Genomic DNA, 27,309 nt, shown 5'->3' with positions numbered 1-27,309 from the left:
ATGCATTAATTATGCACTATTCTGCTTCATTCTGCTGTGGTTAAAGCTGGAGTTAAACTCATCACACCAAAACATTAACTGTCTTGGTGAGGCATGATGGATGTGCAAGAGAGTGCTTTTTTTGAAAGCATAGGAATAGCACTAAAAAACACGTCCACACCCAGAGAGAGAGAGAGAGAGAGAGAGAGAGAGAGAGAGAGAGAGAGGGAGGTTTGATGAGGTGTAAATCCAAACAGACAGGTAAACACAACAAATTCAAGAGTGTCACAGACAAGTAGTTGGGGGGGGGGCAGACAGACAGACAGAAGATAGACAGAAGGCAGAATGTTACAGAGATGGAGAAAGAGAGAGAGAGAGAGAGAGAGACAGAGAGAGAGGGAGGGAGGGGGGAGAGAGAGAGAGGGAGGGAGAGAGACTAGATAGGAGTAAAGCTAATGTTTATATTCCGCTGATCTGTAAGCCATGCATAAAAATATGAATATTCGTCTTTTTTTTATTTATGACTACCTCTCTCTATCTCTCTTTTTCTCTCTCATTAATCTCCTTTATCTTTCACACAACAAACACCTCCCCCCCCACACACACAGCTCTCTGAACATGCACTTATCTTCCACTACACACTCAGCTATGTAAATACAGTATAATACACTAAATTCATTCATTTTCCTACCACATCTGATCTGCATGCTAATATGGACAACAAAGGATGGATTAATATGCATCAATGACAGTCCCTCTCTCATAAATCATTTCAATTTGCTTATAACAGTGAATGACATTTGGCACCTGCTGCTAACACAATCACGCCTCCATCTCCAATCGTGAAATTAATCTCATATGAAATTAGTCTGTAGAGCTTTAACCCACAATGGGAATCGTTGTGTTTCCAAAAAGTACTTATTCGTTTATTCATTATTCATCCTCTCTCTCTCTCTCTCTCTCTCTCTCTCTCTACAGGGGTGTAATTGTTTCTTTCAGGGGCAGGTGTGTATCAGTGTACACAGAAACATATCAGATAACACAGAAACACAGATAACACATCTGGGTATTAAAGAATGTAGTAACACTTAACTTGAACCTTCATCATAAGACTGAGATGAGTACATCAGACACACTATATGTCAGCTTTCATGGCAAGGTTTTATTTCCCAGTGATGTAATAGTGTGGTGTTAGCATTGCTACTCCGTTAGCGTTATGATCACTTGCATAATGTCTGAGCTGCATGATAGCATCATGTCTATTATACAGTAGTTAGCAGATGTTTCATGACAGATGTTACACTCACCAAAACAGCACCTTTCCTTGTCATGGGTACATAGGTACCTTCAATATGTATTTCTGTATCTAAACAAGTACATATGGTGTATTTTGAAAGATAATTACAGCTTGCATATGTATTTTTAATTGTTTTTAAATGTGCACTAATGAATATTCATAAACAAAAAATAATTATTGGTATTTAGTGTTATATTTCCACTCTACTATTCCTGTATAACACATATGATCATGCATGAATGACATCCTTGTGAAATTTAAAGACAGAAGGCAATACTGCTGCCTGAAAAGTTACAGACATGAATACAGTATGTTAACGTTTTTCTAATCAGCGTTCATGAGCTTTCAGTTTCTGAAAGATCCCTTTTACATCTCGGCTTCTGGCATGACGTGTGCCATGGCATGATCATGCCAGTGTGATGATGTGTCACAAATGATCTATACGACATTCACGGTTATGACTCCCGAGCAAACACGTTATAAATTGTCATTTCACAGTGAATGTGTTGTGTTTGGAATTCTCATTCTTCACTGTATGCTGTACAGAGCATGGTGCACCATGGAACCAGGTGGAGGAAGCAGATGTTCTGGTATCTGATACATCATCAGCTGTGTGGTTTCCATCTGACTCCATTAAAGCACACACCCAAACACACACACACACACACACACACACACACATATATGGTGGCACAAGACCAAGTTAATACCATGATTATGATAGCTCCCTAAGCTGTGTAACATGCTGGTAGGACTGCCACAGATAGCAACACACAAAGCTACACAACGCATCTCTGTGGTTTGACATTCTTGTGTCATAAAACAACACTATACACATCTATACTCTGCAACTTAAAAGAAATCTTCTGCACGAAGAGGAACACCCCACTTCACACACTCGCTCAGAGCTGTGTGTTGTGCGTTGTGTGTGTACATGCATGTTAGTGTAATATGAACATTTCCCTGTGGGACAGAAATAATGTTGGATACGATTTCTGCTTCAGAGAATTAAGTCCAGCCTCCTGCTGAGATATACTGTAGCTTAGTTTCTTGCTATCTCTCTCTCGCTTCCCTTTGCTTAACCAACCCCCTCAACCCTCTCTTTCCATTCTAGCCTACTACACTCTCTCTGGTTTCTTTTTATTCCTTCTCCTCTCTCTCCACACTCTCTCTCTCTCTCTCTCTCTCTCTCTCTCTCACACACACACACACACACACAGATTGCTGCAGCAGGTTAAGAGAGCCAAGTCCCTCCCTTTTACCTCATTGCAACCCCTCCTTTCCTCTATTTTCCTTGGTCTTTCTCTCTTAGCCATCAGGAGATATTGATTTTGGAGCCTAGTGTCCTTTTTTAGCAACATAACCAGCAAGCAGATAAGAGCAGTGGGCTAAGGAGAGAAAAGAGAAAGCAGCAGGGGGCCTTTCTCAAGGACTAAACAAGGACTCGCTGTGCAAATGTCACTTTTTTCTAGACAGGTTGGAACGAGTTAGCCTAAGCATCATCCTTTTTTTCATCATTCATGAATATTTCTGTTCCTAACACATTACTCTATCTCCTGTCCTGCTATACTGCATCCATTTTTCCCCTCTCTCCATCCACAGGGCTGGTAAACACAATCATATAATGGGTCCTGTCAAATAGGGCAGCCTGTCCACAGCATTGTAAAGTGTACACACACACACATTCGCAGACACACACACAATAGCACATACAGTTTGAAAGCTCAAAAAGTTAAAGCAGCAATCACAAGGTTGTCAGAAAAAATTCCATGTCACTGTTTGAATGTGACGTGCACTATGTAAAAGTGACACAGTGTGACATTTGCGTGCATCCTCATACAAGCTTTATACTGTATTTGTGCACGTAGATGACCAGGTCCTCAATAATAAATGATGAAGCATACATTCATGGGTGAATGAACATGATAAAAGCTAAGACAAAGTCTCCTGTACAATGTCCGAAATAGAAACATGCTACCTCACAAGAAATCGCACAAAAGATTAAAAAAAATCTAGTCCGCCAATCATGTGGCAACAGTGCATTGCAAAAAATCATGCAGATTTACGACAAGAGCTACAGGTAATGTTCACTCGAGACAGCAGAAAGTAGGAGAAAATCTGGTTGTTGGTGCCAGACAGGCTAGTTTGAGTAGTTCAAATCCAGTGAACAGCTGTTCTGTGAGCTCATGTTAACAACAGAGCTCAAAGGAGATTGGACAGATTAGTAAGTGCTGAGAGAAATCTACAGAAACCACTCTTTACAATCATGTTGAAGAGAAAAGCATCTTAGAACACACAACATTCCAAAAAGCTGAGGCAGCTGGACTACAAGAGCAGAAGACCACACCACAGTTTGTTTCCCATGTCTCAGGTTGCTGTTCTTGGCTGACAGAAGTGGAAACTGATATGGTTTTCTGCTGTTGAAGTTCATCCACTTCAAGATTGAACATGTTCTGCTCACCATGGTTGCACAGAGTGGTCCCTTGAGTTCCTGTATTCTGGGAACTACTCTTTCTCGTCATGAATAAAATGACGAGATGTTTAAACCTTTTTGTAAAGTGCCACCATTAGCATTCACAGACCGTGTGCTTCACTTTTGCTAGGTGGAGTTCTTGTCAAATATGGCTTGGGCAGCAGACTGGTGCCTTTAACCTCGTTTGAAGTGACTAAAAGTGTCCCGAACCACCTTCTGTGAGCAGAATGATTTGAGTAATCAGATCTGTTGCATCCTGAAAATGTATCTTGGGGAACATTTACACTTTTGTTCTCATGTGCATAATCTCCGATTAGTCAAGATGCATGTAAAAGGGTCAAAGACACTAAACAAGCTAATAATACACTGAAATACATAAATATAGAATGGCACACAATTATGTTGAATGTTGATTTTTAGCTATAGATTCTAAATTTAACGCCCAAGCAATATTGTGCAATCCAGGCTCGTTCTTCTTGTCTGTTGTTCGGCTGGGATTTAATTACTTTTCTTCATATTTTGCGTATTGATGCATTGAATGAACAGTAGCCTGACTGTACCAATTGGAAACCATATCAATTACAGCTAAATCAGCTCTTAGCTATGATATGAAGAGTGTGTGTTTTGATTGCAGTTCCCCATGTTGAGGAAATGAGTGTCCTATCATTAACATACAAAGCTCTATAGCTAAAGCCCACAATATTATCAAACTACTGTAGATTAAGATCACCAATGTTTGATTCATTTGTTAACGCATCATTCTGCATCATCACTTGGAGCACTTAAATGTCACATATCCCTATTATTCCAGAAACATTTGGTGCACCAAAATAGCTACAGACACATCTCCCCTCCACAAACACACACCTGTGTTATAAATGTGGATGAGTGCCCTCTGGCTTATGTAACAGTATGAGGAGATTAAGGCAGCAAAGCCTTGGAAATGTGACTCATTCACTAGGTAGCAAATGTCAAGCTTCTAAGAGGGAGCGGGAGAGATGGAGGACTCGAAATCTTGATCAAAATGGATTATATCACCGCTACCTACACTGCAAGATCAAGCTGCAGTTCGCCACTACAATAAAGAGTTCACGGCACAACGGCGCCCACATTCAGCAGAAACATACAGTACACACGCCAATTTAGCCAGCCTACATGGCCTGAAGTGTGGAGCACAAATCAATCGACTAACCAGTACACATGTCTCTCCCTGAGACACAGAGAAACCAACTGGATAAATCACAACCTTGTGTAACCTCTGTCTCCTCTGACAAGAACAGCAATTACTTTGTATATAAGCTCTCGCAGATCACATTAGGGTTTTTTTTTTCTTCACTCCCCCTCCCACCAAACTACTTCCTGTTTGAAGATATTAATTAGTTTCTGGGGTTTGAGCGTTGGGAGGGGAAATATTGTGATAAATATTTTAGCATAAATCCTCGCTAACAATTATGTGATAATAATTAGTCAGTTTGTTTACAAACATGTTCCATAGCCAGACTCACTTTATCTTCACATAAGAGGAAAAGAGCAAACCGTCCTGCTGAGAGTTAGTGACTCCACATTACAATAAACATATTAAATCCGTGCATGGAGGAAGCAGGCAGTTTAGTCAGCAGGATATTCAAAACACTTAAAAAGTTAGTTTCCAAGAACAGGAAGCCCTGCCTTCTTTCGCATTACACTGGAAGCAAAATAGCTTATATGGAACTATTAACCATGTAGGATTTTCTGGAAATGACTTGTGTGTGTGTGTGTGTGTGTGTACACAAACTAAATGTGTGTGTGTGTGTGTGTGTACACAAACTAAATGTGTGTGTGTGTGTGTGTACACAAACTAAATGTGTGTGTGTGTGTGTGTGTGTACACAAACTAAATGTGTGTGCGTGTGTGTGTGTGTGATGCTTTGTCTGAGTCTATGTAATAAACACACAAACACACACACACAAACTAAATGTCCAGACCAGGTTGCAGGTCTGTCTGAAATTGAAAATTGAGATCATGGCCTACAGGGGAGTTCATCTGAGTATCATACCATCTCTCCATCTGTCTCTCACTCAAGCTGTACAGTCTCCATGTGATCCACACACACACACACACACACAAACAGAAAGATGAACCAGTTTAGTCCTGCCTATGAAAAAGGCAGGACTAATTAACAAAATAATTGACTTGTGTGTGTGTGTGTATATGTGTATGAGCCTTTTCTGCCCTTACAGTGATCCTCAGCTCCACCCTCACATTGTTCAGACTCACACCCTTTCTTTCCCTGCTTAATTACAATAATTTCCTCACAATCTCTCCTTCTCTTACTCCGTTGCTCAGCCTCCTGCTCTCATTCCATCCCTTTCATTATCATCACTGAGCAAAGGTCAGAATCCGGCCTCTCGGGCACATAAAGGATGAGGTTAGGTCCCACACTTAGAGACTAAGCCAGATTATTCTACATAAGTAATGTATTCTCTCTCTCTCTCTCTCTCTCTCTCTCTATCTTCCTATCTTCAGTACCTACACACATCATACTTTTATGATCCACCCAACAGACCCCAAATATCTACAGAGCGAGGATGCTGCATTACCTCCTGCTGTGTGTTTAGAACAGTGTGTCCTGTCCAGAACGTCACTGCACATGAAGCAAATCAAGACTAAGGAGTCGGTAAATTGTAAATGTGTAATGCGTTTCTGGGCACTGTCTATCAGCCTAAATGTTTCTGAGTAGAGCAAATAATCATTTCCTTAATTACGATCACAGCTGTGTCATGTGCCATCTGTAGCTCTGAGGTCTATACAGAGCCTGGTTAGTTAAATCAATTACGTCACTGGGGCCACTAATAAATGTCATATACGAGTTATAACGATGCGAAACAGTCAGGCATGCAAACATTCTTGTAACATTTATGACTCTACAGCAAACATTTATAAACAAAACCACATCACAAAGTCCAAAAAACGTTGATGCAAACTGTACAATCCACAGTCACAAGGAATGCTACCAGGTAATTAGCAAGTTCTTCACCATTTTACACAACTAATACACAAAAATCTCTCAGAGCGGATGCCACACACACACACACACACACATACACACACACCTAAATCACTATAAGACAGCATATGTGACACAGCAGCCAGAACTCAGGTCAACAGGTTCAGTTAATGTTCACTGCTAACATCGTAACTGGGAAGCTTTGTGATCTTGGTGTTTGTGAAACTGCTGATCTCCTGGGATTTTCACACACAGGCATTTCTAGAACTTACCCAGAATGGTGTGAAAAGCGGAAAACACCCAGTGAACGGCAGTTCTGTGGGCAGAAACACCTTGATCAGAGAGGTTAGTGTAGACCTCCTGACACTAACTAAGAATATGACCAGCCATGATGAGCAAAAAAGCACATCAGAATGCACGACTTTGAGGAGGATGAGCTACAACAGCAGATGAACACATCACGTCCCTCTCCTGTCCACCAAGAACAGGAATATGAGGCTACAATCAGGACCAAACCTGAAAAGTTGAAAATTCTGCATCATCAGCATGAATCTATTTCATATGTCAACAGTCCAGGGGTGGTGCTGGTGGTGGTCAGTGGAATGGTGTGAAAGTTTTCTTGGCACACTTTGGACCTTTTAATACCAACCAATTCTGCATTCAATGTCACAGACTATTGAGTACTGTTGCTGATCATGTGCAGCCCTCATTCTTCTAATGGCTCCTTCCAGCATGATAATACGCACCATGTCACAAAACATCTCAGGTCATCTCAAACTTGTCACCAGATCTGAATCTAAAAGAGCTTATTTAGGTTGTGATTTAAAAGGAGGTCTGCTGCATGACTGACAGTTAACAAGTCACATCAACACCCTCTCGAATCTCAACGGAGTTTCTCCAAGATCTTGTGGAATCTTTGTCATGAAGAAAATGGTCTAGTGTTAGCATGGTGTATGGTGTTCCTTAAGTTGATCATCTCTCTCTCTCTCTCTCTCTCTCTCTCTGTCTCTCTGTCTCTCTCTCTCTCTCTGTCTCTCTCTCTCTCTCTCTCTCTCTCTCTCTCTCTCTCTCTCTCTCTCTCTCTCTCTCTATGATGCACTGACTTTCTTGCTTTACATCACTTTTACTTTTCACTTCTGCATCATGTCTGGAAATAAGTTGTTCCTGTAAAGAAAATAAAATCCTCAAAACCTGCAGATTGCTTGAGAGCAGGAGCTCAACCTGAGCGAGAGAGAAAGAGAGGCCCTTTGTTTTCTTTGTCACTATTAATAACAGAATGACCTTTACTTCTTACACAACATCATGGCGCTGTCAGAGTAAACAACTACACTTATTCACCATTATGGAATGAACAGACAAGGCTGTATTTATACAATGCACATCCTCTTGCTGATTTATTTGTCAGATGTTGGTTTGTTTTGTTTGTTTGGTTGTTTTGTTTTGTTTTTTCATTCTGTTTGTTTCAATTTTCTGAACAAATGATTTGTGATTTTCTGAAGCACCCCGCAGCCGTGCACTAACACTTTGTATGAGCTTTGTGTTTTAAATCTTTTATTCTTTCTACATTGAATAATACATTGCTTGGTGTAGTGAGATGCGAAACAACAACAAAAGCCTGAGTTCTGCTTTGGCTTTAAATATTATCTTTGCTTTTTTATCTTGACTACAGGAAGCTGTGAAGGCTTTTCATGGAGCCATATCTGTGTGAATGTGTGCATTTTTTTTTTGCTGCTGTGCTAACACTTCCATATAGCTAATTAGCAGTGGTGCCTGTAAATCAGCTTCAGTCACATCTAATTAAAGTCTGTGTGTGTGTGTGTGTGTGTGTGTTTAATAACTGACCTCTTAACTGAGACAGAGAGACTCAGGGTTATTGGAAAATATTAAATCATGGTAAAGATTCATTTCTACACTTTGCACAAAGTCAAATCCTTTCAAGGCCACATCGGTAAAGTTTGTGAGATTTTTGTTATCTAAGACTATTACGTTTTTTTCTTTCTTTATTTATTTATTTTATCTTTAATATCTTTTTAGCTTTGATATTAAAACAGGATGTATTTATACTAACAGAAACTCTTTCAATGTACACTGTTATGGATTAATGTTGTTTATAAATATATTTGTTAGTCACATGTTTTATTATTTTCTTTGTCTTCCAGCTGCTGTGATAAGAAACAAGCTGAACCAGTGAGGGTCATTCCTATTTCTGGTTGAATGCTCCTAGCCAGATAACTACACTACGAGCACAAAGATTCAATTCAATTCAATGTATTTGTATAGCAGTTCTAGTATAGAAACATAGAAAAGTCAAAGTGTAAAGTTTACTATTTTTTATCTCTAATGAGAAGCCTGAGGTGACGGTGGTGAGGAAAAACTCCCTGAGATGATCTGAGGAAGAAACCTTGAGAGGAACCAGTCTCAGAAGTCACCTCATTTTCATTTGGGTGACACTGGGTAGTAAATAATATAAATGTTTATAATGTCCTTTATACAACAGCAACCAAGAGCTCCTGAGGAACTAATAGGTCAGTAATAGGTCACTAATAGGTTCATTATAGACTTAGCACTAATTCCTCAAAAAGATATGGGGAGAAAATGAAGTGAAGGTTTACTGTAGTAAGAAACACAAAGATCACCATTTTAATTCTTAATTCTTAATTTTAATTCTTTTAATTTTAATAATTAAAGATTTAATTCAGTTATTATTACCATGTTATTTTAATCCATTTCCACTGAAGTGTAATAACAGTCTTTTATAGCAACTGTAATAACATGATGAGGTTTTTTGATAGGAGAGTGTGCTCTATTTATAAATAAATAAATAAATAAATAAATAAATAAATAAATAAATACAGATTTCTGCCATTATCGCTCTTGTTGCTATCACTAGAGCATGGACTTCTAGAATTTTTCTGCACAACACCCACTACCTATATATGTATATATGTGACGTACTATTTTTACATAGTACATATCCCATATATTTCACAAAAATTGCACTTTATTCATAATGATCCTATTTTTAAAAAAATATTCATTTTATTTATATTTTTCCCTTTGCTACGTTACAAACAATTCTATTTCTATTTTCCTGTAACTCTATTTCTATCTCTACATTTATCACACAGACAGCGTTGTAAAGCTTTTCACTTACATGCCATACTGTGTATCCCTGTGTATGTGAGAAATAAAATCTCAGAGAGTTTGAGATCAGGAGAGTAATCATGATTGTTTCATTTGTACATCCCATTGGAAGTACTTCCTGGTTACACCACTGCCAAAGCCTCCAAATGTTTTTAGATATGGGTGTGACTTCCATGAAGCAGCAGATACACTAGGTGTGAGATGTGAGCCCTTCCTGGCAGTCACTACACCACTGCAGGTCTGATGACAATTCTCAAAAACGTGAAAATGTTGAATATTAGATCTTTAGAGTCAAAGAGCCGAGTTTGGCTTCAGGCCTTGAGTTTGACACATGAGGTATAGTCCATTAAAAATGTTTTACACTAGAACTTTCTATAAAAACCTTTTTTCAGTATAACATATGTAAACAATAGTCTTCTTTATACAAAACTCTCACATCTGGAGGACTTCAAAGCAGACGACACGAGTTTCTATCAGGTTTCTCTCTCAGATTTTTTTTATATGTGCTTTATGCCTAGCAAGGTGATTACATTGTTCTGTAATAGATCTATTTACAGGAAACTACAATAAACCATAGTTTAATAAACTACAATATTGTGGTGTATGTTGAATATAAAGTCGGAGGCTTTATTCTGTCATTATAACGACCAGTTTGTTGAGTTTGTTGTCTTTTTCTTCTAAGAGTCAGTGAAGGCGCAATGGAGGTGATGTAAACCACAGCAACTTGGCTTTAATAGAATACTAAAGCATCCATCATTCTCTGATTGCTAGAGAGTTATTTGTTTGTTTGTCTCCATGGTGTAGGCTCAAATTGCTGTTATTGAGTTATTATTGTTAATTATTAAATAACTGAATTACTGCAGTGAAAGATATAGATAAGTGCATGCTTTGTTTTGTTGTTTGTTTGTTTGTTTGTTTGTTTGTTTACAGACTGCCAGTTTTATAGACAGCAGCAGTGTGGCAGTGATCAGGTATGAGGTTAATATCATTTTCCTCCCTCATAATTCATCATTTCTTCTTGCGCTAAACAGATGAAGTAGAAGAGAGGAGAATAGTGGTGATCTAAAGAGAGAGAGAGAAAGAGAGAGAGAGAGAGAGAGAGAGAGAGAGAGAGAGAGAGAAGGTGAGGGGGGTTGGGAGTTGGGGTAATAATCAAGGGCAACCCCATGACCTGTTAATAGCAGAGAATGTGCTTTTGTTAGTAATGAGACTAAACCACAACACACACACACACACACACAAAGCATAACATGACACATGGGAATGTGTGTGTGTGTGTGTGTGTGTGAATGTATGAGAGAGAGAGAGAGAGAGAGAGAGAGCATCATCATTCTGACATTAACTAGACAGAAGCTGCAGTGAACCTGTACGTGATGCGCCTGACAATAAAACTAGCTTCAGCTCATGTTCTCTCTCTCTCTCATGAACACACACACACACACACACACATTCACCTAAAACACTAAATGGTTTCTGTCTCACCCCTGCTCATCTTACTGCTCTCATGCTTTGCAGAATTGTTCATCCTTGTTCAGGTTACTGCACCGACTTCCCCCGTCCCTTTACTCTCTCTTCTTTGTTCTCTCTCCTCTCTATTCTCCTCTCCTCTCTCTTTCCCTACTTCACTTTCTCTGCATCTCTTCCTCTCTCTCCTTCACGCTCTCTTTCCTATTCTCACCCTCTCTTCCATCTTCCATCCATTCTCTCTTTCAATCTCTATCAATGCTCTCTCTTTAACTTTTCCTCTCTCTCTTTTTTTTTTCCACTCACTTTTTCTTCCCTCTCTTTCCCTCATTCACACTCTGCATCACCTCACTTTCTTTCTTACCCTCTCTCACTCTCCTCACTCTCGCTCTCTCTTTTTCCACTGGTGTGTGCTCTGATGAGAAGTGACTGCCAGTGACACAGGAGATTTCTATTATCTCTATCTCTCTATATCTCTCTACCCCCCCCCACCACCACCACCACCACACACACTTGCTCACTCGATTACACACTAACTCCTATTCCCCACCTCCTGCTGAAAAAAAAATACCTTACTGTGATTCTAATTATGATAGAAACTACAGTGCGCACACACACACACAAGAAGCTTTGGTGAGTTTAGGGTGAAACACATCTCAGACACACCTGCACAAACACACAAACTACAAATTCTGTGTTTGCCTACAGGAATGATTTGCAGACTGTGCATACACAAAGTGGCTAGAGAAGCTGATAATCAATACTGCAGTGCGAATGTTTAACTTGGCACTTTCTAAATCAATACAGTGCTCCAAACAACAACAAAATACACTGTTCTGCGCAGAGAGAGAGAGAGAGAGAGAGAGAGAGAGAGAGAGGGAAATATATATATATATATTATAGATCGATAGATAGATAGATAGATAGATAGATAGATAGATAGATAGATAGATAGATAGATAGATAGATAGATAGATAAACATATCACCAATATTCTACATTTTGGAAAAGTTAATATAACATATCATTCTAATGGAACACCAGGCCTGAAGAGATGACTTGCTTTTACTACACTACACCATATTTCATCATCTAATCACAGACCTGACAGTGTGTAAGCACTGTATAGTGAGGACTAGTGATTTGTGAGTTAACCCACACAAAAGAAACCTCTTAACACCTCCCCAGACATGAGTATCTGTCTGTTCATGTCTCTGTGTCTTCACCCCTGAGAGTTAGTTAAATGGTCAGACTCAGTGTTGGGCTGTAGGATGCCTGCAGGCTGGAAACATACAGTATGCTTTTCTCTCTTACCTCCAGCAGCACTCAATCTTCTCAAAGAGCCCAGAACAATACTATGGATGGAAAACCCAGAAGAAAAGGATACATGCGCACTCCTCCAGAGCGAGATCCAATAGCCAGAATCTTCTGCACAGGGTCGAAAGCTAGAGCTGTGGGCTGGTAGGGGAAGCCATGGCGTACAGTCTGTAGACAGAGCAAAGGAACACAAACATATTATACACAAACTTTATAACCACAATATACCAGATTTGCAAAATAATATTGTTGCTACCGAGTACAACATTTGAAGCATTTAAGTGAAAGGATATCATTAACAGAGTGGAATCGTTTATTAATGTTTATTAATTTTTAACTGTCTGCATGCGTAATTTATGTGTCCAGGTCAGACACCAGAATTGAATTTATTCACCATAATTTATTTACTCTAAAAAGATTATTAACAAAGCATAGTATACTTGTTGCAGTGTTTCACATTTAGTCACAGTCAGAAAACGTTTGTTCCTAATCGTTCTGTGTTCAGTTGCAACTTCCCAAAATGTTCACAGCTCAAATCATATTACAGCACATCCATTTTTTAGTTTAAGGAACTCAGACTATACCGAAAGTTCACTGACTGTTTAATCAGTTACTGGTGTTAATATTAGGTTCCTAATATTAGCACATGGGAAGATTCAAGATTTAACATTTCTTCTCAAAAATCATTCTCAAAAATATAAGAAACACAGACAATTGTGATCTTTTTGTTTCCTTTTAATTATTACCACCTGCTTTTGTGTGTTTTAAATAATGGATGAATACAGTGATACAATGAACTCAATATATGTATTGATTTTCTTATCATACCATGAAAATTGTAAACAAGGACATCTCTACAGCACAGTCATCATCAGCATTTAAAAATGAGCCTAAATCCCAATCTAGTTCGTGTTTTTAGTGGAACCCCAGAAGTTTTATGTTATACCCCACATCTCACCTTTTTAGGAAAAAAAGCTATCCAAAGAACACGTGATTAACTTACATTATATTTACTTACATTTTAAGTTAGAAATCTACACAAAAGACAGCAATACAGAATCACAAACTCTCAAATGCTTGATTAATGATCTGTGTGAATAACTGTCAGTTTGATTATAGTGAAACCATTTTTGTGAGTAAAATGCACACCACCACAAGTACTAAGGTTTGTCTTTTCTAGCTTCCAATTCATCACATCAAAAGCGGGTAATTATTACTGGTCAGAGGCAGGATTAACAGAAGGTCTTCCAAGCTTTTAGTCAGAGAGCTTTTCCCACTGCTGAAATGCATAAGACCTGTCCATAATGCTTAGGAACTATCTCTACTTAGGAATGCAAAATTTGGATGAACTGGCCCTGAATTAAACATAGGCTTTGATATATTGCACACACACACACACACACACACACACAATAGTATTCAATTTTAAGGACTTAGCCAACCACAGCCACTGTGGAGAACTCCAGACGTACCTGGAATCTAATGGAAAAGAATCTAAAGAAGCTGTCCCTCACATACAGTGCTGAAATCTAAAGGAGCTGTCACTAACACACAGTGCTGAAATCTAAAGATGTGGTCCCTATCACACAGTGCTGAAATCTAAAGAAGCTGTCCCTAACACACAGTGCTGAAATCTAAATGAGCTGTCCCCAACAAACAGTGCTGAAATCTAAAGGAGCTGTCCCAAACACACAGTGCTGAAATATAAAGGAGCTGTCCCTAACACACAGCGCTGACATATAAAGGAGCTGTTCCAAACACACAGTGCTGAAATCCAAAAAAGCCATTCTGAAGACACAGTGATGAAATCTTCAGGAGCTGTCCTCAAGCAAGTGCTGAACTCTAAAAGAGTTGTTCATAACACACTGCTGAAATCTAAAGGAGTGTTATTGTTCGGTTATTGCTGGTGCTAAATTCCTCCAGCCTATGACTCTGAAACTCCAGGGGGTGGGAGCAATCTGCTACAGATGGTATTGAAATCCTTCCCACATGGGATTTTAGTCCAGTGACGCAAATTGTGACATTGTCAAAGGAGCTTAGTAGAAGACCTGATTGTTTAGTCAGTGTGGAGCTCGTGTTTGTGAATTCAAGATAAAGGGAAATAATGTACTGATGACAACAGATTACAAACACAAGTACGTGCTGATTCTTAAAGGGCTTTTATTCTCTGTTTCTCAAATCATTGTTCATTTAAATGCTCTCTCGCTCTCTCTCACTCTCTCTCACTCTCTCTCTCTCTCTCTCTTACTGTGTGTGTGTGTGTTAGTTATTTGACTGCATTATGGAGATCCAATCATCAATAATTCATGGGTCAGAACAAGGCTGGAGAAAGGGTGTGTACGAAAGAGCAGAATAGGGTGTTGGAAGAATAAATAAATAAATAAATTAGGCTCAGAAGCAATCCATTGTTGATTAGTAGCCAAGTGGTCAAGTGAAGGGCTACTCAAACATGAGGAGGAACAAAGACCTTCAGAGCTTAATTCAAAACATGCTGGAAGTTTTCCATTAGCAGGCCTGCATGGGTGTGGCTGTCTCACTCCTCTGTGTGTGTCCTGTGTCTGTCTGTTTTTTCAATACTAATTACACTTGCTGTGATTCTGCTTTATTACCCACTATTTTAGCAACACAGCAGCAAACTACACCCTCTCCCTGACCCTACCTCTGCATTTATTGTTCTACCTCTCCATCATCTGTTCCCCCTCTCTGTCTACTGCCCTACCTCTACCTCTCCCCCTACTGTTCTTCCTCTCCACCTAGACTTCTATCTCTTCATTGACTGATCTACCTATCACCCACTGTTCCACCTCTACCTCTACTGCTCTAACTGTTCATCTACTGTTCCTCTTCTCCATCAACCACTCTACCTTTCCACCTCTACCTCTGCTCTATTGTTCATTATATCGACCTATTATTTCTTAATATCTATCTAAATTATCTATTGTTCTACCTCTTTATCTATTGTTCTACCTTTCTGCCTACTGTTCAACATCTTCACCTACTGTTCTAGCTCCACCTACTTTCCCCTTCCTCATTCAATTTCTCTTCTGTCTCTCTTTTCTAATGCAGTCCTCTCTCACACACACACACACACACACACAGACACATATCCACATATCAGATAAGAATTAGAATTCTGACATGAATAGCTGTGCTGCATGTCTCTGCCAGAGGCTAGCTACACTCCAGTGTATCCATGTGTTATGTTTTGTTTTCCTCAATTGGAATTTCATTACACCCTCCAGATCTGGCACCTAATTCAGGAGCATCCATCTCTCTCTCTCTCTCTCTCTCTCTCTCTCTCTCTCTCTCTCTCTCTCTATCTCTCTCTCTCTCTATCTCTCTCTCTTTCTCTATCTATCTATCTATCTATCTATCTATCTATCTATCTATCTATCTATCTATCTATCTGTCTCTAACTATCTTTTTTTACTCTGATTACTGGGATAATGGGAATATTTTGGAAGACTAAAGCAGAGCTGAATCCTGGAAAGCTCTAAAGGAACAGATCATTACTGATAGTTCCAAACTCAGAGGTTTCTGGCTTTCCTCTCTTCCTTCCTCTCTCTCACTCTCTCTCTCTCTCTCTCTCTCTCTTTTACGCGAGTCTCATTTCAGTGAATAGTAAAATCACTAAAGGCGCTGGTGTAACGTTTGGCATAAGTCTACATCTTATACTGAGCATAGGTATTATACCAATACTGGCCTGAATGCTGAAATGTTTATTATTATATATGATATATGAATGTGTTAGGTGACAACATAAATCATGCATGTCCTACAATACATTTTCTTTTCCATACATTTGAGGTTTTGTATATAAAGTTTTGTGTGGATGTCAATTATAGCTAGATATCACCAAGCTATGACTCAGAGTTCTGAAAATGTCAAAATGGACATTTTCTGAGAGGCAAAATCTTTAAAGAATCCATATCTCAACAGGACTGGGGTATCACTGCATGTGCCTTTCACCTTGATCTTGAAATTGATTGGCAGGGCAGTTCATCACCAAGCACTTAATGAGCTAAACACACGAACGCACCCACGTACGCACACACACCTCTCCCGCTGCTCCAGTAAGAGTGGGTGTTGTGAGCTCTTTTAATCAGAGGCCGGACCGGAGCGTTTGACACTCGGGGGGTGCTGACCTCCTGTCTGTCCCAGCAGGATGCGAGTGCCTAAGGCAGGAAGAAGACGCAGAGGCGCCGGGATCTCCACACACCCACGGAGGAGGAGTCGACCCCTCTAACAGGCCCCATGCCAGCTCGCGCCCGAGTTACTTGTCATTAAATATACATAGGGTGCAGAGAAGATGAAAAATACATCCAATGGCCCCAATCTCCAAAGCTCTCATACATATTTCACACAAAGTTTTTTTGCACTTTGTTTGTCTGTCTTAATATGTGAAAGCATGTGTACAGGTATACAAATACATCAGAGAGTAAAATTGACATAATCTCTCTCTCTCTCTCTCTCTCTCTCTCTCTCTCCCTCTCTCTCTCTCTCTCTCTCTCTCTCATAACACTTATTACATACAGTGTGATACACACACACACACATAACTATGAAACATTTTCTTAATCAACCTCAGACACAAAGGGCTGCTTGTCTCTTATTCCCATTCACTCGGTTTCCTGGATTCGAAGGGAGGGTGAGTCTAGTCCCTGAGATCTATAAATAGATCCCACAACCCATGCGCTCTCTCTCTCTCTCTCTCTCTCTTCTCACACTCTTCCTCTCTCACTCATGCACATACACACACACACACACACACTTACCTGTTCAACAAACTGTCTGGTCATTATAATAGCAAACAGGAAACTGTCTTTCTCTGTGTACCGCAAACTTACTTTAGTGTGAATGTGATGTGTACACACACTACACTGACTGATTGCATGTATGTAAATATTTATTTGTTTTAATTGTTACATACAGTATGTACACAGTACACTGGTTAATTGAATTGCCTAATAGACAGGAGCATGAAATAATGCTTCATTATAATCTGTAAACATGCACATATTAACTTATTGATAAAAAAAAAAACTAAAATCAGCTAACAAAAATATTCAGCTACAAATACAGTAGTATTTCCAGGATCTCCTAATAAATATACAGTATATCTCTCGGATCAAGACTGTTCCCTGCTTAAAGCACGGTATAAGAGGTAGATGGACACAGGTCTAAAACATAACTGTCCCATCAGTGAGTCCAGACATGTGGTACATTTACACATGCAGTGATTTTATCTCTGCAAGTCTCTAATCAATGTACTATGAAGTCATCAGTAGGCATTCCTACTACTGGTTGCCATAGTAATAATCTTTGCTCATTGAGTGGAGCAACTAGCATATCACTTAATTACAAATCAGTTTTCTTGCTGCTAAAATGAAAATAATTATATAAAATAATAATAACTTTTTGTATATAAAATTCACCTATATATGTATACATATATGCCTCATATTATATGAGATGAATGAAAAGCAGTATGCTCTTTGACACGGATCATGTGAGGTCTTCTGTTTTCATTCCCATTGGTAGGTCATGCAACAAAGACTCTCCATATTTACATAAAATTGAACTTTTCCCAACTTGCATGGTTGAACATGCCCACATCTAGTCAGCAGTAAATCTCCAGTCGCTTTGTCCCTGCATGTCACTGCATGTGTGAACATAGCATTACATTTCTTCCATCAGTCCATCATGTAACTACACTAGAATGATTAGGCTTAATAAAACAAACCAGCCAATATTGTCTCACCTGCTGTGATGGCTATTCTGGGGTTTCTGGCCGCATTCAGTAAATTATAAATCAATAGCTGATCAAAATTCAATCAAGTAATGAATGCTTCTGCTTAAAATCGAATGTGTCATTACATCATGTGATCTAGTTTATATCCAATCTAACATATCCTAATACCAAATAGTCAATAAACTTCACTGAAGCCCTGATGAGAATGAGGTAAGTTTATTGAGAATGTAAGTGTGCTATTGCCTCTGTGGAGCCACACACAAGCCATCAGCCCATTTTAACAGCAATTACACATTACAATGACACATATCACAACTTCACATGTTCCTCAAGAGGGATGTGAATATTGCTATTCATTCATTTGGCCAGTGAACAAACCACATAGAGATCCAGCAGCCTTGGTTTTTAAACTTACAGCCTTTGGGTAATCAACGCTGAAATATTCTGCTCAGTACAAATAATTGGGAAAAGAATCATTTTCTTCCCAGAGACAAAAAAATGCGAAGAAAAATCCAATGAATAATCCAAATTAAAAGAAAAAGAAAAATCAGAGCAAGAATGGTCTTTTGCACACATGATTGTGATTCATCTAGAGCCGTATGAACCATGGCCTATTGAATAAATTAACATGTAAATTATATGCATATGAATTCATAATCACATGTTCAACCGAGTGCCTAGTGAGGAGTGTGTTAGTACATCAGCAGTGTCACCAGCATGCACTAATTGGCTCAGCAGAGAGGAACAACTTCAGGTCAGACTGAAACTTACACAAATCTTTTGTTTAAACACACAGACAGTTTCAAAACCTGGAAAAATATCTCTGTCTTCTCAGCAGCCTGAAATATTTACAACATGAAAACCGTCCTTTTGAAAATACCTGTGTTACTGTGCCACATTCCGATGTGACATGCAAGTCTGTTGTGTTTGTAGACAAACTCTGCATTAACTGGGCAATGCTCAATACATAGTAATTGTGCTCAAATAGCAGACTGGTACAGGTTAGCTTGTGTAAACAAAGCATTTGTGTTTGCTCTGCAACGTCTGCTTGTGCCAGAATGTTGATATTGAGCATTAAGGAGGTGCTGCAGATATTAGAAGTTGCATGTAAATATTCCTTCTGTGAGACTAAGCTGGAGAAACCCTACACAGACAGAAACTCAAGCTCAGAGCAAACTCCAGCCCCTGAAGCTTTTAGGTAGCAATGCTGAGGTGTTACACCACCATGACACCCAATTTATAACATCGACAGCTCAAAATTTCACTCTAGGTATTTGTCCACTTGCTAGCTAGCAGCCTAGAAGTGAAGACAATGTTGAAGAAAGTCTTAAATGGTTCTTTAGATGTTGAAATGTTGGTGAAAAAGATGCAAAACAGAACTGCTTCTGACAAAACAGACACGCACAATTGAGCTGGGACAAACCGTAAATTACCAGCGGAATCCTACATGGATGTGGAGAGTTTCAGGATTCAGCATCAGACATTAACATAACCTGCTGCATCCAAAAAGGGCATATGCTTTTAAAAAAAAAAAAAAATCTTACTCACATAATCATGGAATGACCGTAATTAAACGCTTCCAGCAGAGAAAACACATTAAGTCTCACCCAGAGCTGCAATTCCCAGTTGAAAAGTCAAAGAAATAAATGAAACCTAAGGTGTTGGAAATAATGGCTGGCTCTTATGCATGCCACAATGTTCAGTCACTTCATTAGTCATTCGACAGCTTTGGTGTTCTGTGCGGTCCTGTGCCAAGCAGAGGACAGATTATAGAGGATGTAGGAAAAGCTTATATTCTAGCAAAAACTGCGCTGAAGCAACAAGGCAAATCCGGACAAGATATTAGTAATTGAACAGTGTGTTTGTGTATGCATTAGTGCGCCACGTCAAATTGCGAGACAAGACCAGTAGAATAGCTACAGGGTCTAATCCACCATCCTGATTATTTTAGGTAATGGATGACAATTTGAAGACAATCAACAGCTTTAGGAAGCACAAATACATAGTTCAAGGACTCAACCAATCCTGTAGTTGTTGTTGTTGTTGTTGTTGTTTACTGAAATAAAACTTGTTGGTTTAATTGAATTCAAATGTGTACAACGGTTCCATGTGATTGAACATTAACACAATTAGCTTTCATACACCCAACATGATTTGAGTGTGCTCTTTCAAAACTGAGAATAAAATCAAACACTGAGCTCACACCTGAGCTGAGAATCATACCTACAGCACTGTTTTAAAACAGCACATTATCACTGTAATATTCCACCATGCATGCTGTAATTCCTCATTTCATGGAATAGTACAGTTATACTGTAGTTCCCATCAGATCCAACGTCCTCGTGAGATCTCACAGTGTAATTAGTTTATACTACTCTACATCATTCAAACTAATAATATAAACAAAGAAATAAAGTTTTATGTAAATTATATATAATATTTTGAGTGGATATATAATAACATGAGTGGACAAGCTTAGGAGCTTCTTTTTTATAAAGACCGCAGTCTTGTAAAGGGAAAACTGATTCATTACATCCGTGTAGTCAGTAGATGAACGGCGTAAGAGTGTGACTTCATACACACACTGCATTCAGTTACATTCGCACTATGTCACGCACACAAATGCTCGCTTAATGACAAAACACTGTTAAATACATTTCTCATTATCAGATTAAACGAAGCTGAAAGTGAGACTCAGCATTGTTTAGTTCCTTGTTTAAGGACCAGTTTGTTGAAAGGAACACATATTAATCATTAATAGTGGATGATAGTGGAGGACAAAAGATGTAGAGAGAGAGAGATGTCTCCACGTTCCAGAGCTTATAAAACATGACAGCTTGTGACAGGACTGCTTGTCAGAGTCCATCATTGAGGGTTGCGATCATAACCACTGATGGCCTCCATTGTCTCTCTGTGACAACATGAGAAACTCACTGCATCGTTTCCTTTCAAAGGAACACTCCTTATTAATCCATCCTGAATTACGGTCAAGGGATAAATCGGAGAAACTTAATAGGTTTGTGCAAATGCTTGGTTGCAAATATGAAGTACAGTCAACTTCTAAAATTAAAAAGCCAATCATGCCCACAATAACAGTCACATGTGCTAAAGCATCAAGCATAATATGAAAATCAACCTGTATTTAAAAAAATAATAAAAAGGCTGATGCTAGTTGACATTTTGTTGTATCTACTGAATAAACATTACTAGACTATCTTTTAGAATTCCCAAACTTATTTATGTTGCATTGTCTTGTCGAGTCTGGTTTATACACCTGAGTTAACCCGCATCACAATGCAGACACACAGAGACGTTCTGTCTCACTTTCTTCCAAAGCAATAACTGTGCATGATACGCTGCTGGGCATCAACAGGCCTTCAGTTGAATACAGATTGCTTGTGATGAGACATGGTGACATTTCTTCTGAGGGTTTTATCAAAGCTTCCATAATAACATTGCAAATATGTTATGTGTAAATGTTGTTGCTGTTTGGGGTCGCCACAGAGGATCATTTGGTCCGCATGTTTCAATGCCGGATGCCCTTCCTGGAGCAACCCTCCCATTTTATCTGCGCTTGGGACCATCACTGACAGCTAACTCCTCAGTGGCTGGGTTAGCGCCCTGCCTGGGAATCAAGCCCGGGCCACAGCAATGAGAGCTTTTTTTTTTACTTCTTGAAAACCGAAGAAAAATGCTTTCAAGTTCATGCTTCATGATTAATAAAATATTTCCTCTATGATAAAACTCTTGCAGTATTACCATAGATTATTTTTTTCCCCAGTATTTCATGATATGATCATATTATTATTTTTATTTATATAAAAATACAGCTAGATATAGAGATGTGCTTGATTTTAAAGCGTGAGGCTTCATACCAGTCATATCTCCCCTGGTTAGGAAGTACAATGTTCTGCTCTACTATTTCTCTCATTGTCCTCCTGGCATTTAAGAGGTTCTTTAGTAATTCCCTTTCTGGCGTTTTCTTAAGGCCTCCTGATTTGTCCAGGTCACTACATCTCATTGCCCACATACATATTGCTTATTCCACCATGCTGTAAGTCCTGAAGTAAAAACAGACCTCAGCTATGTGATGTCAGTGAGCATCTGGAGTAGACAGACATGGAGAGGAAATCCACTAACACTACGAAGCCAGATTATGATTCAAAACTGGTGGAAAAGAATGAGGCATTGCCTCAAATCAACTCTCTGAGAAGTCTATCCCTCGTGTGCAGTACATACAGACTGAAATCATCAATATCATGTTATAGATATTTTAAACAATACCCTTTAGACTACAATCTAAAGAGAAGATTGTTCTAAAGAGAAACTATGAATGCTTTTATGTGGCCATTTATTATGCACAGAGACTCTAATAAGAGACTCTAATAAGACTAATAAGCTGGACACACTACTGTACACCATCACTGAGATGGTCTAGTGAGTTAATCTGATGGCAGCACAGCATTAAAAAACCTACAGTCTCTACTCTTGGTACATCATCATCAATATCTTTCACATATTTTATTATTTCAGTTGTATTGTATTAGGGCACAGTGACTTAGTGGATAGCATGTGTGTACCCTGATTTCCTCCCCCAGTCCAAACTCCTGCATTGAAGGCTGATTGGCATCTATAAATTGTCTGTATTGTGTGAGTGTGTGTTTGTGTGTGTGAATGTGCCTTGTGATGAATGACCCCTGCCTTGTGGCCAAAAGTTTGTGGACACCTGGCCATCATGGCTGCATTTGAGAACATCCAATTTCCAAATTTGGTCCCTCTTTGCTGTTATAATAAGCTTTTCAGCATATGTTGAAGTGTGGTTGTGGAGATTTATGTTCATTCAACTACAAAAGCATTAGTGAGATCAGACAAACATGTTGTTTGAGGTGGTCTGGGGGATGTGGTAGCTTAGTGGTTAAGGTGTTTTGGCTACTGACCAGAAGGATGTCAGTTTGAATCGCAGGTCCACCAAGCAAGCACTGCTGTGCCCCTGAGCAAGACCCTTAACCCTCAGTGGCTCAGTTGAGAGATAAAAATGGAAGTCGCTCTGGATAAGGGTGTCTGTCATATGCCAGAATTGTAAATGGTCTGGAGTTCAGTCAGTGCTTTAGTTCATCCTAAAGTGATTGGTTATAAAGTCAGGTTGAGGTCAGGGCTCTGTGCAGGAAACTCGTGTTCTTCAACACCAACCTTTTCAAATCATGTCTTAATGGAGCTTGCTTTGTGCACAGGGGCACTGCCATGCTGAAACAGGTTTTGGCCTCTTACCTCAAATAAAGAGAAATCTTAATGCTATAGCATAGAAAGATGTTCCAGACAATTGTGTGCTGTACAAAAGTCTGGGGACAACTGACATATGGGTGTGATGGTCATGTGTCCACAAGCATTTGGCCTCATTAGGCTGCAATTCGGTGTTGCATGAACATCTACAGTGTTTGTATAAGTCCAGATCAAAAATAATGAATGAATGACTAGTGAGAATTCTGCTGTGCAGGTGATAATACACTTTTAGTCCAGAGGTTTCAGCATCAGTCTTAAGGACTCAAAAATCCTATTTAAGCCTTTGTATTCATATGTGTTTGGCAAAAAGGTAACTGGAAAATTTGCAGCACCAACAATCTAGCCTGCAGTAGCATAAACTCTGAGTTATAACCTGCAGAATTCAGTGTGCAGAGCAGTATTCAGATTCAGATTTCACACATCATGGAGTGGAATGTGAGGTCAGTTGCAGCACTGCACACAGTGTGAGGCTTGTAACAATGGCACTGAAAACAACCCCACTCATGCTAAGGCAGGCTTTTCAATTCATCACAATTTGCTGTGCCTCAGAGACCCAACTCTTCGTCGAGTGCTGACATGTTCCTACTCCTTCCAGTTTTTACGAGACTCATGAGGGAATATGGTGAAAATGTATGACCTATATTTATTTGATGTTTTTTTTTAATAACTTGCTAATCTTTTGCACAATAATACTCTGTATTACAATATCACAGCCAAATGTAGGGCTTATTGCAGTTTAAAGCAACTGATGCATCAGTTCAATATAAAATAAGTTAAATGCTTTAAATGCCATGCTAAAAAAACAAAAACAAAAAGTGCACAGAGACCAATTGAGTTGCTGAAGCAAGTGGTAAGCTTAATTTTGCATGAGAATGTAAATGGAATGGCAGAGAAGTCATTCCAGTAAATGGAGATTGTTTACTTTCACATTACTGGCCTGACTTGGACCTTCTAGCATTTTCTGTGCTACATCATCTGGGCTGGAAATAACCAGTGCTGCCCTGGGCTTGCCCTACAATTATTTGCTTCACAGTGATCCTTCTCGTTATTTAAACACGACCGGACCGGAGTCCATTACATGGTACCATTCCGCTAAATTTGGAAATTTCTCTCCAAACCAAGCTGAAGCTGCATTACTTTAAATAATTGGACTGAATGTGTATGGAAACCAATTACAGCTCAGGATTTAGGATCGTGTAAACAGTCCAAATTGTAACAATCAGTCCAACGTGTTAAAAATAGTACAGCAGGTTGGAGTTATCCAATCTGGCAACACCAGATTAAAAATCCAGCCGCAATGAATGCTAAAAATAGACTCACAAAAAAAGCCACCAGTCCGAAGACTGCTGCAGCGGTTTTCTGACTTTAGTTCAGAAGCTTTAGGCTATGTTTCTAATCCCATACATACTACTACCGCAGTCAACAGTAGTACACGTAATACACATAGCCATTATACATATGTTCACCTGTCGTGGTGTGATATTTAGTGTGCAGGTTTGAAATATCTAGATAATTGTGTAAACACAGCAGTCCTGAATAGTGGCCTGTGTCTGAATAATACTCCAGCTATATTTAGTACAGTACAACATCCCTGCTTATATGCCATATTGCGGTTTGGCAGCGATCTGGAGGCGGTATCGGTGTTTTCGGAGTGAAGAGGTGTGAGGCCGCAAAGAAACGCCTGTAAATGTGAATGATGAAAAGCAAAAAACGCAGCAATGCGGTCACTAATAAGTAAAAAAAAAACAGCAATGGTGCGACTGATGAGATGCGACTTTGTAAATAAGAGCGCTTTCACAGATAATACGTGTGTGTGTGTGTGTGTGTTTATTCATTCACTCAGCGCTGGGAGGAGAAGTGAGTTTCACGCATGTTCCAGTAAACTTTGCGCAAGTGATCGGTCTTGTACAGAGCAAGCAAACACACACACACACACACACACACACAGAGCTTCAAGTCTACAGTGCCAGCGATATCAGTTTTATATGCGGCGAGTGATAATCTGCGGCACCTAAACCGAGAGTTTTCTTTCAGCCTTCAACTTCCAGCTTCTGATCTTTTGGCTAAGGGTTAGTTTCAATAATCGCATAGACAAGACCACGCCCCCTAACAACAACGTCTTTCTGAACCACGCCCCCTTGCATCCCGTGGCATCTTAGAAACTGACCGAAGTGATAAATAAGTATATAACTCTACATTACGTGTGTTGTTGGTTTTGTTTTGTTTGAGGCTTTCTCCCGTTCCCTCCAGACCATGCGGTTGACTTCAAAACCAAATCTCACAGCGCATATTACTGTACCAATCAGTAGCCCATGTGTCGGCACAGTGCGCCACCCCTGGTGCGGCAAAACAGTATGGTGTACTGGTGCATGGTGTATGTTGACATAATATTTACTGCGGCTTGTTGCGTTCAGATGAAGTTGGCCAGAGCGCAGAGTGCCATGCAACCCACCCACCTTACAGATGTGGAAGTGTTCCGCCATGAGGGTCTCCTGGATGTCCAGCTCGCGCGGAGTCGCTGCTGCAGTGGGAGTTCCAGCAGCGCTGCCGCACGACGGAGAGCCTCCGGCACTGGCCGGAGACGACGTGGTCAGACCGTCCAACACCTTCCGGAACTTCTTCATGGTTTTTTTTTTGTCTTTTTCTTCTTCCTTTTCTTTTTCTTGTTTTTTTCTTCTGCTGCTTCTTCCTTCTAATTCAATACGTTCAGCTGTTCTTTTATGAGCGCTCAAAATTCTACCGCAGAGACGATTAAAGCGGCATAGAGGAGGCTGCTGGTAGCACAAAAAGCACAACAAACCCTCCCCTCCTTTAGAGAACTGAGAGACTGATGAGCTCTCTGCTTTCTCACGCTTTTAAAGCATTTACGTGCAATTCAAAAAGTCACAGAGGGACATCATTTTAAGAGCCCAAGCGCCCCAAAACGTCGAAGAAGTAGAAAAAAACACGCACACACACATTCATACACACAGAGGAGGGGTTTCATACGCGTTACAGCGCAGCTAGACGATACAGAGAAACTTCATGTTAGTTCTGCAAGACCAGTGCATCACACCCAGCTAGCGAACGCGCTCGAAACGTTTTCACTGTAATGCGTTATACTCAAACGGTGCAACGAGTCGAGTCACTGAGAGTCGAGTTCGCCCAAAATGAGCACCGTTTCTTTCGTCCTGCAGACGCAGACGAGGAAGAGGAGAGGCACCGCAAAGAGACGTGGCTTCCTTTCCTTCCTGAACTCGCCACGCGACGACCAAACTGTTCAACTTTTAGCGCGAACTGTCGCGAGAGGATGAGGAACGTGAGCAGGGATAGAAGTGTGAGCTCAGATGCAAAAACAGATGGTACAGGAGCAGAGTATCTCTCTCTCTCTCTCTCTCTCTTTCTCTCTCGCTCTCGCTCGCTTGCTCGCTCCCGCAGTCGCTGTCCGTGGTGCTGAAAGACCGAGCACCAGAGGCCCCGCCCCCAATTGATGCTATTGGGGAAGGCGTTTATGATTAAGCGCACAGAGGAAAGCGACTTTGCTTTGCGTCATTATAAGGCATCGTCGCGCGAACGCATGTACAGTTGCGTGTGTGACCACGGGACAGGGTTGATTTCTTATCCTCTCTTCCAATGAA

At 39.9% G+C, this 27,309-nt stretch overlaps 1 protein-coding gene across 8 annotated transcripts in view; it reads right to left on the bottom strand.

The window, feature by feature from the left end:
- Positions 1-27,096, bottom strand: part of stxbp5l (syntaxin binding protein 5L) — a 125,311-nt gene extending 98,215 nt beyond the window's left edge. For 4 of the 8 annotated variants that reach the window (XM_058392513.1, XM_058392515.1, XM_058392518.1 and 1 more), the window contains exons 1-2: positions 26,149-27,096; positions 12,731-12,828 (exon numbers count right to left, since the gene is read on the bottom strand). In XM_058392513.1, the coding sequence (XP_058248496.1) occupies positions 12,731-12,828; positions 26,149-26,316 (266 nt within the window). In that variant the 5' untranslated portion in view covers positions 26,317-27,096. The remainder of the gene's footprint in view (positions 1-12,730; positions 12,829-26,148) is intronic. The other 4 variants (XM_058392517.1, XM_058392521.1, XM_058392519.1 and 1 more) reach the window with 1 other exon arrangement.
- Positions 27,097-27,309: the final 213 nt, after the last annotated feature.

The sequence above is a fragment of the Hemibagrus wyckioides genome, linkage group LG06, assembly GCF_019097595.1.
Source record: "Hemibagrus wyckioides isolate EC202008001 linkage group LG06, SWU_Hwy_1.0, whole genome shotgun sequence".
In the NCBI taxonomy this organism is placed as follows: Eukaryota; Metazoa; Chordata; class Actinopteri; order Siluriformes; family Bagridae; genus Hemibagrus; species Hemibagrus wyckioides.
Note: the sequence above shows the minus strand (reverse complement) of the source record. Positions and strands in the feature narration are given on the sequence as shown.